This window comes from Oreochromis niloticus, unplaced genomic scaffold (assembly GCF_001858045.2).
Source record: "Oreochromis niloticus isolate F11D_XX unplaced genomic scaffold, O_niloticus_UMD_NMBU tig00007262_pilon, whole genome shotgun sequence".
Taxonomy (NCBI): Eukaryota; Metazoa; Chordata; class Actinopteri; order Cichliformes; family Cichlidae; genus Oreochromis; species Oreochromis niloticus.
In genome coordinates this window covers 57,404-71,162 of record NW_020328451.1, presented here as the reverse complement: position 1 = coordinate 71,162, position 13,759 = coordinate 57,404, and the positions used below count along the sequence as shown (strand labels likewise).

Below are 13,759 nucleotides of genomic sequence, written 5' to 3'. Positions count from 1 at the left end.
GAGCACTTGTTGGTCCTTTTGCCTTCCCTCTGTGCTCCATCTCATCCCAAACCATCTCCATTGGGTTAGGTCAGGTGACTGTGGAGCCAGGCTCCATCACTCTCCTTCTTGGTCAAACAGCCCTCGCACAGCCTGGAGTGTGTTTGCTCATTGTACTGTTGGAATAAATGACGGTCCAACTAAACACAACTGGATGAGATGGCATGTCGCAGGATGCTGTGGCAGCCATGCTGGTTCAGTGTGCCTTCAATTTGAAAAAATCCCAGCAATGGTGTCACCACCAAAGCACTCCCACACCATCACACCTCCTCCTCCATGCTTCACAGTGGAACCGTGCATGTGGAGACCATCCGTTCACCTTTTCTGCGTCACACAAAGACACGTGGGTGGAATCAAAGATCTCAGATTTGGACTCATCAGACACAGCACAGATTTTCCACTGGTCTAATGTCCACTCCTTGTGTTTCTTGGCCCAAACAAATCTCTTCTGCTTGTTGCTTTTCCTTAGTCGTGGTTTCTTAGCAGCTATTTGACCATAAAGGCCTGATTCACCACTCTGAACAGTTGATGTAGAGATGTGTCTGCTACTGGAGCTCTGTGTGGCATCTATCTGGGCTCTAATCTGAGCTGCTGTTAACTTGCGATTTCTGAGCCTCGGGACTCGGATGAATGTATCCTCAGCAGCAGAGGTGACTCTTGGTCTTCCTTTCTGGGGCGGTCAGTTTTGTCATAGCGTTTTTTCCTGACTGCACTTGGGGACACATTCAGATTTTAGCAATTTCCAGACTGACTGATGGGCTGTCATTTCTCTTATTACCTCATTGGTTGTTGCCATATTATAAATTAATACAGTTGTCAAACAGGGCTGTCAGCTGTGTACCAACCTGACTTCTGCACAACACACCTGATGGTCCCAACCCCATTAAGAAGGCAAGAAACTCCACAAATGAACCCTGACAGGCCACCTGTGAAATGAAACCATTTCAGGTGACTACATCACGAAGCTCCTTGAGATAGATGTGCTTGAAGCTGTTGTCCTGTGAGCTGCCTATCACACAAGCTGTTAACTCTCAGAACCTTGTCCTGTGATTCAGTCGTGTCTTTGGGTCTGCAGACCTCTTCCTGTCACAGTTTGTTTCTCAGTGCGTTTGATGGTGAAGGAAACTGTACTCACTGACACTTTGACTTTCTTTGTCAGGACAGACCTACATTTTTAAGTGTTATGATGGTCTCTCTCTCTTCCACTGTTAATGGTCTTTTTCTCACCATTTTTGTAGCAACACACTACTTACTGCAGTACAGTACTGTTCAGCTGATGCTCACAAGGGTATGGCACCAACACTGCTTTATGCAGACAGAGGGGTTGGAATTAATCCAAGTTGGAACACCTGTAGGAATTAGTAGCAGCAGCTTTCAAGGCTTGATCAACCTTCACTGCTGCAGAACAGCTTTGAATTGTTAACCCATGTTGTGTCCCTGAAAAAGGCCTTTTGGTATAATTCTGAAATGTACATTATTTTTCAGTTTTGGGTAACCTAACCTCTGGCAGCTCACCACTTACCTTTGTACCATTTCAAGCTATTCATGGACTTTAACGACATGAACTGCAACAAATAACTGGAAAATAGGGACTTTTAACAGGTAGTGTGTAAAATACACACCATTTTTCTGTTAGGCTGTTCTGCTGAACAGCTGGATGAGCTGATGCAGGGATCTATGTGTGTGTTTCTGCCCCTCCTCTTCCTCAGATGGCTCCTGTTCACCTGGTTTCTGAAATCAACACACATTCACAAAGTGCTAAACTCTGCTATACACTGAAGAAATTAACACATAATTTGCCTTCAAAACAAGCAAAAATTCCAGAGTAGTCAGAAGAATTCCACTCGTTTTGTTTTTTTAAATGAAATAACTTACAGCGAGGTCTTCTATGAGTTTATCTTCAAAGTAGTGCTCCTCTGTCTCCATCCAGGACTTTTCATAGCCCTGCAGGAACAAGTTTACAGCCCGGTGCCTAGTATGAGAGAGATACATGGATGACTAATAACTGTTTATCTACCCATCTTCTGCTGCTTATAAAGGGCTGCACTGTAGGTGCAACATATATCCACAACCTTTCCTCACTAGCCCGAGGTGTGGCTGTAGATGAGGGTGGGAAAATAATAAAGTGCAGAATTTTAAATATTTCTTCTTCATTTTACATGTGTGTGTGTTGAGAACATACCTTGGCAAGTTATAGAGTGGTGCCATCCTGAAGCAAGCGACGACATCTCTCTTCCTCTGTTTTGAAAGCAGTTTGTGCCACACAGCCTTCTTACTGCGCTGAGGATGCTCCACCTGAAGACACAAACTGAACCACTCAGTATACTAGATATTTAGTTGGTGTACCTTACCATCTGGAAGCCATATTATCCTGGAGAAGTATGTGGTCAGCTTTAATGAAGACCAATCAGCTAGTTTAAGAGGACCGTGGGTACCTTAAAGCTATACTCTCTACGTTGGCACAAAAATGCGCAAAATCAACTCAAACTTGAATATATAGACCTGCTCCAGGTGGAAGAGGACATGACCAATATCCAGGATTCTCTCCACAGTCTTCTCTGGGTCAGTAGTATCCTCATAGTGGTTTGGGAGGTCTCTGTACAGAGCCATTGCCAACGAATTGCTGGGTCCTCTGACTTTGTAAGACACACAGAGGAAATGCATGACTCTATTGGCCCATTCACAAGGTTAAGCACCTTTGTGATATATAAATATATAGTACCAACCACATCTACCAACTGGTTTACATCTGTCTCGACTTTAACAACAAAAGCCAAAACACAGAAACACCACATGTAAAGCTCATGATTCAGTAGCTTGTATAACTACCTTGCTGGCATAACTTGAATTGGTTGTTTTTTTGTATGACTTCGTAAGTCTTTAAAATCATTGTGGCAGAATTTTGGCCCACCCTTGTTTATACGTTGCTTCAGTTGATTTAGGTTTGAAGCATTCATTTACGCACAGCATCTTAAGGTCCTGCTACTTCAGTATTTCAGTCACTCTATAACTTCAGATTCAGTTCTTTCTCCTGCTGGTGTGTTTGGATCATTGTCCTGTTCCTGACCCAGTGTGGGTGAAGCTTTAGCTGTCAAGTAGATGGCTTCACATATGACTCTGGAATATACAGTGTATCAAAAATAAATCATACACTTTCAAAAGGCTGTATTTTAAGCTTACACTAAATTTAAAATACATGGCTGAATATAAGTTTTACATACAAAATGTTCAATGTTTATGAATAATCAATGAAATACGTCATCCCTAGTTCACTGTAGTCACTGCAGCCACTGCTGTTGTAATGCAATTGTTCCGGGTGAATGGCTGCAGAATGAAAGCACTTTGAAATCGAATGATTCTTTTGATACAGCCTGTACTCTCCGTACAGACGAGTTTAGTGATGTTAGTGGGATAGGGCTATGTGGAGTGATAGAGTTCCTTCAATCACTTGTTGACAGATTGAATTTCCTATTCTATATCTTCGGATAACCTATGATATCACTGTGAAGTAGCCTTATTTATCTTATGGACATAAAGGTTCATCAGTTCGTTTAGGTCCTCTTACTCTAGATTTGTGTGAAATTAAACTGAATCTGAGTACTTGACTCTAAATTTTGCGAGTTTGCCCACCGACCATCAAAATCGAATCACTTCATCCTTGTGCCAGATTTGAAGAATTTCTCTTAAACCAGTCCTTTGACATTACTTTCACAAGAATAAGATAAACTGACAACAACCTGACACCATGGCAAATCTAAGCCAGAGGCATAATGTGTAAGTATACTTTAAGTAACTTGTGTCCTTTTCTTACTTTCCTTGTAAATGTAGGTTGTTCCTGATGACCTCTCGAACTTCGTCCTCTGTGTCTTTCTGCAAAAGAATTATTAACTTCGATCAAACAACAGGTATTCTGTGACCTACAAAATCCTATCAAGATGTCATGAGCAAAAAATATTTATTCAGTAATTAGTAATGAAAATTTTACAAAGCTAAGGCAGAGTTATTTTGCTGTTACTAAAGGTTGACCTCAGGAATACCAATACTGCAAATAATTGATTGTATTGTCATACACCTCACCCCAACCAGTCATGGTAGATTTTAAAAACAAATAGACATGTAAACATTATATCAAGCAAATATAGAATAGAATAGAACAGAATAGCTTTTTATTGTCACTGTTACAAGAACAGTGAAAGGCAGTTTGGCATCTCTCCGTGTGTGTAGAGTACACAATAGCGAATGTATTTACACAATAACAGACAAATTTACATTTACACAAGAAAAGATATGGTTGGTGCACCAGTTATTGGTCGTGTCCAAATTCATGGGCTGCATCCTCCTGAGGACCCGGCCTGAGCGGTCTACGTGGGCCGGGTCCTCAGAAGGTCGGTAGGCCGGAAGTAAATGGCTGGGGAAATTGGACGGTCTAGCCTTCTGGTTAGCGTCACCGCTGTCTCGTGGAGTTGAATAAACTCGGCCGCCTGCTCCTTGCTATCTAAATTATAACAGGACGCTGGCGTAAACTGTCGACCATCTCACACTTTTGTTAATTGGTTTTCTGTTTGACGTTTGGTCAGCTGTGAGAAAACCAAGGAGGAACCCACCCGGGGATTAATAAAGTTTTATTTTATCTAATCTAATCACTTTAATCTCAGCCAAACCGATTTACTGACGAACAAATAAAACACTGAAAAAAGCCAAACAATATCATTTCTAGCTTGTCTAAGTGACTTACGTTTAACCAGAGTAGCGAAAGTCCGCGGTGATCTGAAAATGACGTGCCGGGAGTTGTGCCGTTCTCGGCGGCTTCAGTGGCCCTGGAGCTCCCGGCTAGCTATCGAGCTAAAAAAAAAAAAAAAAAAAAAAAGAAGAAGATAAATATACCAGAATTGCGCCCATTCCATTGGCCGCCCTCGTGGCTCATGGGAAAGTGACAGGCCCTATGGCGGAGATTGAAGACAGGGGGCAGTGGTTCGAATCCCATGCGGACCATTTGTTGGGGATACATACCAAACAAACAATAATAGTCCCTGGCTCTGAAATTCACCTGCTACGCTTGCTTAGAAGCCTACAGGCGAGCCTATAGACGGGCTCTCTCTGCCTTTTTACCGCTGTCCCAAAATCCCTCAACTTTTACCTCAATATTGCTTCTTAGCCTTGCTACCCACCGCCAAACACGCCAGGCATTGTCGCTTTCTCAATCTCTTCTTCACGTCTGAACAAACGCTCAATTTTGCCTTCATTAACACAAATTATACATCAAAACGTAGGTATTTTTCTTGCCTTTCACAAAATGCCACCGTCATTATCGCAGGAGTTGCCGTTTTCTCGCAAATGGCCTCCAAGCAACACAAAGTCAGAAACGTCCCCATTCAAAGTCTATGGAGACTTCAGTGAAAATGACAGCTGCAATGAGCTCTTTAGCTTTTGATTTACAACTTATCCACATTTCTTTGCGGACAATCCTGCATGTCACAAATAAATGACACAAAGCTCATCTGTGGCTGTGCACCATTCGTGGTGCGTTGGCTCCCTCTACTGGTACGCGCCTCATTCAAATGTCGCCGCACATTTAAAATTGCAGGGTGTCTTTACACTGTCATAGCTCCTAGATAGATTTCTTCAGAGACCTGAAAATCGCTGTGATTATTCACCATAGCCTGCTGATTCTTACAGTGAAAGAACAATGTCAACGTATAGCATCGTTGGTTACTTTAATTGTGTTTGTGTTTTTTTAAATCAAATCCTACAAAATATAATAAGCAACTTATGGCAGCTCTAGATAAACATGGCATTTACGATAAGTTTCAGTCCGGTTTTCGTCAGTTTCATTCCACGGAGACAGCTCTTCTTAGGGTCTCAAGTGATATCTTGATGGATAATGATGCAGGAAAATGCTCTGTTCTACTCATGTTGGACCTCACATCAGCTTTCGACACAGTTGACCATCACATCCTCATTGAAAGGCTGAAAAATGGGTTGGTGTATCTGGAACTGCATTAGAGTGGTTCTCCTCTTATCTCCATCACCGATCCTTTTCTGTGGCAGTCTCCGATTTTAGGTCATCCTCTACCTCCCTTACTTATGGTGTCCCTCAAGGGTCAGTTTTGGGGCCTTTATTGTTTTTAATTTATCTTCTTCCCCTCCAGCATATAATGGGCTCTTTTGAGGACATTTCTTATCATTGTTATGCTGATGATATTCAGTTGTACATTTCTTTTATGCCCGAGGATTTATCTAAGCTTCAGCGTCTGAATGATTGCTTAGATTTGATCAAACGTAGGACGGCTGCAAATTTCCTCCAGCTCAACGAGGGGAAAACCAAAGTCCTCGTATGCGCCCCTGATAGATTCCTATCGCAGATAGTGAAAGCCCTTGGTCCTCCCTCACTCTATGTTAAATCCTCTGTCAGGAATTTAGGTGTCACCTTTGACTCCAGTTTCACATTGGATGGGCATGTGAAATCTCTGGTTCGGTCTTGTTTTTATCATTCAAGAAATGTGGCTAGGCTAAGCCCGAATTTATCTCGATCTGAACTGGAGATTGCTATACATGCATTTATCTCGTCACGCTTGGATTATTGCAATTCGCTGTTTATGTGTCTTAGCAAAGGTTCTCTGGATCGTCTGCAGGTTGTGCAAAACGCTGCAGCTAGGCTTTTGACAAAATCCTCCAAGTACTCACATGTGACACCGTTGTTATCTCAGTTACACTGGCTTCCTGTTAAATTTAGAGTCGATTTTAAGATCCTGGTCTTGACCTACAGAGCTGTGCATGGACTGGCACCTGCCTACATCTTTGATCTGCTACAGCCTTATGTCCCCAGCAGGTCTTTGAGGTCATCTGATCTGGGCTTACTTGCTATAAAAAAAATACTAAGAGGAGGACTAAGGGTGATAGAGCTTTTGCCACTGTGGCCCCTAGACTGTGGAACTCTCTCCCCAAGCATTAAGAACTGTGGACTCAGTAGCTGTTTTTAAAACACAACTCAAAACTCACCTTTTTAAAACTGCTTTGGTTAATTTTTTGCCTGTTTTATTTAGTCTTTTTAAATCTTTTTATGACTTGTAATTTTATGTGCAGCACTTTGTGATTCTGTCTTGAAAGGTGCTATATAAATGAAACTTTATTTATTTATTATTTATTTATTAAAACAGGACCAATTGCGACACAAAACCTCTCGCACACTAACACAAACTCTTTATACAGATACAGAGCTTTACATGTATAAATAAGGCAGACAAAAATGCATAAAACACAAGCTATCAACAGATTGTTGGTGGACAGCATGTCACTTTATTTTGGTTTTATCTTGTTTCTTTTTGGTGTAGCCTCACTAAACAAAATGTTTATAAAAATGACCACTTTTATTATGAACACTGGCTCAAAATCCACCGTCAGTGATAAAGAGTAGACATCAGAAGCAAAGTTCTGCCGACATCATCACACCTCCCACCCTCAAGTGGAGGTGGCGGAGAGGAGGCACTTGGAGTTTCGGTCGAGAAAGTGTCCGTGTGACTGAGTCCTGTCCCAGCTCTGCTTCAAGGTCTGTCGGTCCAGCTTGTTGAGGGCCTGAGAGCAAAGACGGATATCCTGGACCAGCTCTGACAAACTGTCCAGGTCTTCACTCTCCCAGGGGCCAGAGACCTGACAACCTGCAGGTTAAGCAACAAAGAGACATTTTATTTCATATCCATAATTTCCATTTTTCCCCCTATAAATATTTGACATCCAAATGTAGCCTATTAGCTAGCATCCAGTAACGTTTTCTGCTCCATAAAAGGGAAAATTAATTCACAACTAATCAGTTTTTGTTTTTGTTTTTTTATCTTTAAACCACACTTCTATATTGTAATGTCTGTGTGTGTACTCATCAAGCAACACCTCTGTGCATACATACTAAATGTTCAAACTTAGAAATGTGTCAAAAGGAAACAGACGCACAGCAAGACACAAACTGTTGCCAAGTACAACTTTGCACAGGTGATAAAAACATCAAATATCATCAAATTGTGAATTAGTGTGAAACGGTGAATCTAAGAATAGGCTCCCAAACAGTCATATCCAGAACAAATTACTTTTAACACATCAATGAGTAAGCAGGCATAGGGATTGGACAGCCTGGTTCTATCACAAGGGCCATAATATATTTGCCACCGCTGAGTTACAGTAAAGAGTAGGGGCGATAGGCAAGACTTACCTTTACTAGCACTGATGGTTTGGAGCACCATCTCAGCAGCGCCACGGTCGTGCAGCCGAGCCTGCTGATACAACAGCTTCTGCTTCTCCATCTCTTTTTCCTTTGTTAGAAAGGTGACACATATCATTGCAGACCATCTAAAAATGAAACTGCTAAAAACTTGAGGAGACTAGTGGAAGATTCAAGACCGATTGATCACCTACTTCAAAACTCTTCACTTCTCCATCGTCATCCTCTTCATCATGGCAACTCTGAAGGAAGGGAGAAAGGTGAAAAAAAGCATACAAACTACAGACTGATTACTTCGGATAGATATAGCCACATCAGCGACGGGAAGTTCCAAAGCACTGAGGCATCAAACTGAGTATTTTCGGTGTCACCATCTTTGTTTTTTTAAACCAGATGTTACGAATGATGGGGAGGGCCGGTATCTGCTGCTTTGTGCAAAGATGAACAAGATGAAACTTGCCAGAGTTCTACAAAATGACCTGCAGAAGGCCCATCCATCCATCTCCCCAAGCAGAGAAGCCCAGACCTCCCTCTCCCCAGCCACCTCCTCCAGCTTGTCCGGGGAAACACCAAGGCGTTCCCAGGCCAGCCGAGAGATATAATCTCTCCAGCGTGTCCTGGGTCTGCCCCGGGGCCATCTCCCGGTGGGACATGCCCGGAAAACCTCACCCAGGAGGCGCCCAGGGGACATCCTTGTCAGATGCCCGAACCACCTCAACTGGCTCCTTTCGATGTGGAGGAGCAGCGGCTCTACTCTGGGCCCCTCCCGAATGGCTGAACTTCTCAGCCTATCTCTAAGGGAGAGGCCAGCCACCCTTCAGAGGAAGCTCATTTCCGCCGCTTGTATTCACATCTCGTTCTTTCGGTCACTACCCACAGCTCGTGACTATAGGTGAGGGTAGATCGAACGGTAAATTAAGGGGCCACTGACATGAATGTCTCTGATCAACAATCAACAAACGACTTTATGATGGTGGCCTGGGGACAGAGCTTCCTCTTGTCAACCCTCTGCTGACTGCCCAGCACCGTCTGGCATTTGCCGTAGAATACCAGAATGGTCCACCACTGGTGCCCTGTGCTTTTCACAGATGATAGCAGGTTCACCCTGAGCACATGTGACAGATGTGAAAGGGTCTAGAGAAGCTGTGGAGAACATTATGCCGCCTGTAACATCGTTCAGTATGACTGGTCTGGGGGAGGCATATCCATGGACAGACGCACAAACCTCTAACAGACTAGGTAATGGCACCCTGACTCCCATTAAGTAATGGGATGAAATCCTTGGACTCACATCAGACCCTATGGTGATGCATTGGATCCTGGGTTCCTCCTGGTGCCTGACAATGCCTGGCCTCATGTGGCTCGAGTATGCATGTAGTTCCTTCGGAATGACAATGCCTGATACCACTAACTGCCCCCATGCTCGGCTGACATAGATCCAATAAAACACCTCAACTTTTCCAGAAGTTCGGTGATACCCTGGTCCGGATCTGGCAGGAGATCCCCCAGGACACCATCCGTCTTCTCATTAGGAGCATGTCTGTCAGATCTTTCTGTCTGTCAGATCCATGCACACTTTGCCTGGCAAAGTGTGCAGTGAGATTGAGTCTCACATGCTTTAATTTTTATTCGATGTGTAGGTGTTCACCACAAACAGTTTTTTATTTTTTATTTTGGGGAACTTGGTTGATCCTAAAGCTAAACACACCATTCTTTGTGTTTATATATATGTCATGATCCAGGTCAGTGTTCAGTGGTTTTCTGTCCTGGCCTTGCGCTCTGCATCTGCCTTTTGGGGTGGAGCCCTGGTTCAACACCTACACTTCTCCACGCGTTTTCCATCTGTGGCATTCAGCAAGACAGTATTTAAAACCAGTGTTGCCATCAGTTCTTCACCAGTTCGTTTCTTTGTTCATGCCAAGTACTTGATCTCTTTTGTGCCTTTAGCAATCTCGTCAAGTCACCACCTTACTCCTTCCTCTGGACGCTGGTCTCCACAGTCAAATCCCAGCTTCATTCTGCAACTTGCTTCTCTCGACTTAAATTACTCACTGCTCTCACCTGCCTGTCCTCCTGCCTGCTGCTTCCTCTGCATTACTAGAATACAAGGCTGGAACCCAACTCACTCACTCAACACTCAGAGGGCTACCCGCCTCCAGAGCCACCTGCAAGACTCCTCGTCAGAGATTTCCCTGCCACGTATTCATGTCTCACCATAGTTTATTCTGTGATTTCAATAAAACTTGTGAAATCTTATTTCCGCTCTGTATTGTGTCTGCACTTATGTTCACTCCCACGTACTGCTCTCCCGGCCTTGACAGCATGAAGTGTCTGAAGAAATATACCCAGCAGACCCAATTCGGACTGCAATCACTAAGCAGTGATATATTAACAGTGTCCTAAACCAACAACAACTCTACCATCCAGAAGACTAGTTACTAGTGCAGCTGCTAGTGCTACTGTTAACAGTGCAGCTGCTAACATTTGGTTAATTTGCCACAGTTTGGTGCATCTGTTTTAATTTCTTTTCCCTCTCTTAGCTTTTCAGGCCACACTAAACTATTCTACACTGAAGGTAGGGGAGGTGCCAGTTGCAATAAGTGATTTGATTAGGCAGTACAGCGCCCTGCAAGTAATCCATCAGCCCAAAAGCATCATCCCTGGTCGATGACATAAACAGCACACAGAACAATAACAGGTTTTTTTACCGTCTATGCTAAGCCAGCTATGTGAGTTTCAATTCAAAAGTGTTTAGTGTTGGTACTCAGCAACAGATACCTTAGCCATGATGTCTGCGTAGGCCATGTAGAGATGATCCTCATCCAGTTTACTGCAAAAACAAACACATTCACCAAAGTTAGCACAATTATAGCTGTATTAAGGAAAATAATTTTGGTGCACCACTGACTGAAATGACATCTTCTCATTTAACAGTTTTTCATTATTTTGATGAATATTTACATGTTTTATATTTCAGATTCTTTAAAATAGCCGCCCTTTGCTTTGATTACTGCTTTGCACACTCTTGGCATTCTCTCTCCATGAGCTTCATGAGGTGGTCACCTGAAATGGTTTTCCAAAAGTCTTGAAGGAGTTCCCAGAGATGCTGAGCACTTGTTGGTCCTTTTGCCTTCCCTCTGTGCTCCATCTCATCCCAAACCATCTCCATTGGGTTTAGGTCAGGTGACTGTGGAGGCCAGGCCTCCATCACTCTCCTTCTTGGTCAAACAGCCCTCGCACAGCCTGGAGGTGTGTTTGGGCTCATTGTACTGTTGGAAAATAAATGACGGTCCAACTAAACACAAACTGGATGAGATGGCATGTCGCTGCAGGATGCTGTGGCAGCCATGCTGGTTCAGTGTGCCTTCAATTTTGAAAAAAATCCCAGCAATGGTGTCACCACCAAAGCACTCCCACACCATCACACCTCCTCCTCCATGCTTCACAGTGGGAACCGTGCATGTGGAGACCATCCGTTCACCTTTTCTGCGTCACACAAAGACACGGTGGGTGGAATCAAAGATCTCAGATTTGGACTCATCAGACCACAGCACAGATTTCCACTGGTCTAATGTCCACTCCTTGTGTTTCTTGGCCCAAACAAATCTCTTCTGCTTGTTGCTTTTCCTTAGTCGTGGTTTCTTAGCAGCTATTTGACCATAAAGGCCTGATTCACACACTCTGAACAGTTGATGTAGAGATGTGTCTGCTACTGGAGCTCTGTGTGGCATCTATCTGGGCTCTAATCTGAGCTGCTGTTAACTTGCGATTTCTGAGCCTCGGGACTCGGATGAATGTATCCTCAGCAGCAGAGGTGACTCTTGGTCTTCCTTTCCTGGGGCGGTCCAGTTTTGTCATAGCGTTTTTTCCTGACTGCACTTGGGGACACATTCAGAGTTTTAGCAATTTCCCAGACTGACTGATGGGCTGTCATTTCTCTTTACTTACCTCATTGGTTGTTGCCATATTATAAATTAATACAGTTGTCAAACAGGGCTGTCAGCTGTGTACCAACCTGACTTCTGCACAACACACCTGATGGTCCCAACCCCATTAAGAAGGCAAGAAACTCCACAAATGAACCCTGACAGGCACACCTGTGAAATGAAACCATTTCAGGTGACTACATCACGAAGCTCCTTGAGATAGATGTGCTTGAAGCTGTTGTCCTGTGAGCTGCCTATCACACAAGCTGTTAACTCTCAGAACCTTGTCCTGTGATTCAGTCGTGTCTTTGGGTCTGCAGACCTCTTCCTGTCACAGTTTGTTTCTCAGTGCGTTTGATGGTGAAGGAAACTGTACTCACTGACACTTTGACTTTCTTTGTCAGGACAGACCTACATTTTTAAGTGTTATGATGGTCTCTCTCTCTTCCACTGTTAATGGTCTTTTTCTCACCATTTTTGTAGCAACACACTACTTACTGCAGTACAGTACTGTTCAGCTGATGCTCACAAGGGTATGGCACCAACACTGCTTTATGCAGACAGAGGGGGTTGGAATTAATCCAAGTTGGAACACCTGTAGGAATTAGTAGCAGCAGCTTTCAAGGCTTGATCAACCTTCACTGCTGCAGAACAGCTTTGAATTGTTAACCCATGTTGTGTCCCTGAAAAAGGCCTTTTGGTATAATTCTGAAATGTACATTATTTTTCAGTTTTGGGTAACCTAACCTCTGGCAGCTCACCACTTACCTTTGTACCATTTCAAGCTATTCATTGGACTTTAACGACATGAACTGCAACAAATAACTGGAAAAATAGGGACTTTTAACAGGTAGTGTGTAAAATACACACCATTTTTCTGTTAGGGCTGTTCTGCTGAACAGCTGGATGAGCTGATGCAGGGGATCTATGTGTTTGTGTTTCTGCCCCTCCTCTTCCTCAGATGGCTCCTGTTCACCTGGTTTCTGAAATCAACACACATTCACAAAGTGCTAAAACTCTGCTATACACTGAAGAAATTAACACATAATTTGCCTTCAAAACAAGCAAAAATTCCAGAGTAGTCAGAAGAATTCCACTCGTTTTGTTTTTTTTAAATGAAATTAACTTACAGCGAGGTCTTCTATGAGTTTATCTTCAAAGTAGTGCTCCTCTGTCTCCATCCAGGACTTTTCATAGCCCTGCAGGAACAAGTTTACAGCCCGGTGCCTAGTATGAGAGAGATACATGGATGACTAATAACTGTTTATCTACCCATCTTCTGCTGCTTATAAAGGGCTGCACTGTAGGTGCAACATATATCCACAACCTTTCCTCACTAGCCCGAGGTGTGGCTGTAGATGAGGGTGGGAAAATAATAAAGTGCAGAATTTTAAATATTTCTTCTTCATTTTACATGTGTGTGTGTTTGAGAACATACCTTGGCAAGTTATAGAGTGGTGCCATCCTGAAGCAAGCGACGACATCTCTCTTCCTCTGTTTTGAAAGCAGTTTGTGCCACACAGCCTTCTTACTGCGCTGAGGATGCTCCACCTGAAGACACAAACTGAACCACTCAGTATACTAG

General features: G+C 43.3%; 1 protein-coding gene across 1 annotated transcript; it reads right to left on the bottom strand.

Moving 5' to 3' along the window:
• Positions 1–7,227: 7,227 nt before the first annotated feature.
• On the bottom strand, positions 7,228–11,341 carry LOC109195265 (tonsoku-like protein). Its single transcript, XM_019347230.2, has 5 exons — positions 11,312–11,341; positions 11,027–11,078; positions 8,443–8,490; positions 8,240–8,339; positions 7,228–7,694 (listed from the first exon to the last, which is right to left on the bottom strand). Exons 2-5 carry the CDS (start codon positions 11,051–11,053, stop codon positions 7,498–7,500), a joined length of 372 nt encoding a protein of 123 aa, XP_019202775.1. The 5' UTR covers positions 11,054–11,078; positions 11,312–11,341; the 3' UTR covers positions 7,228–7,497.
• Between the last annotated feature and the right edge of the window lie 2,418 nt (positions 11,342–13,759).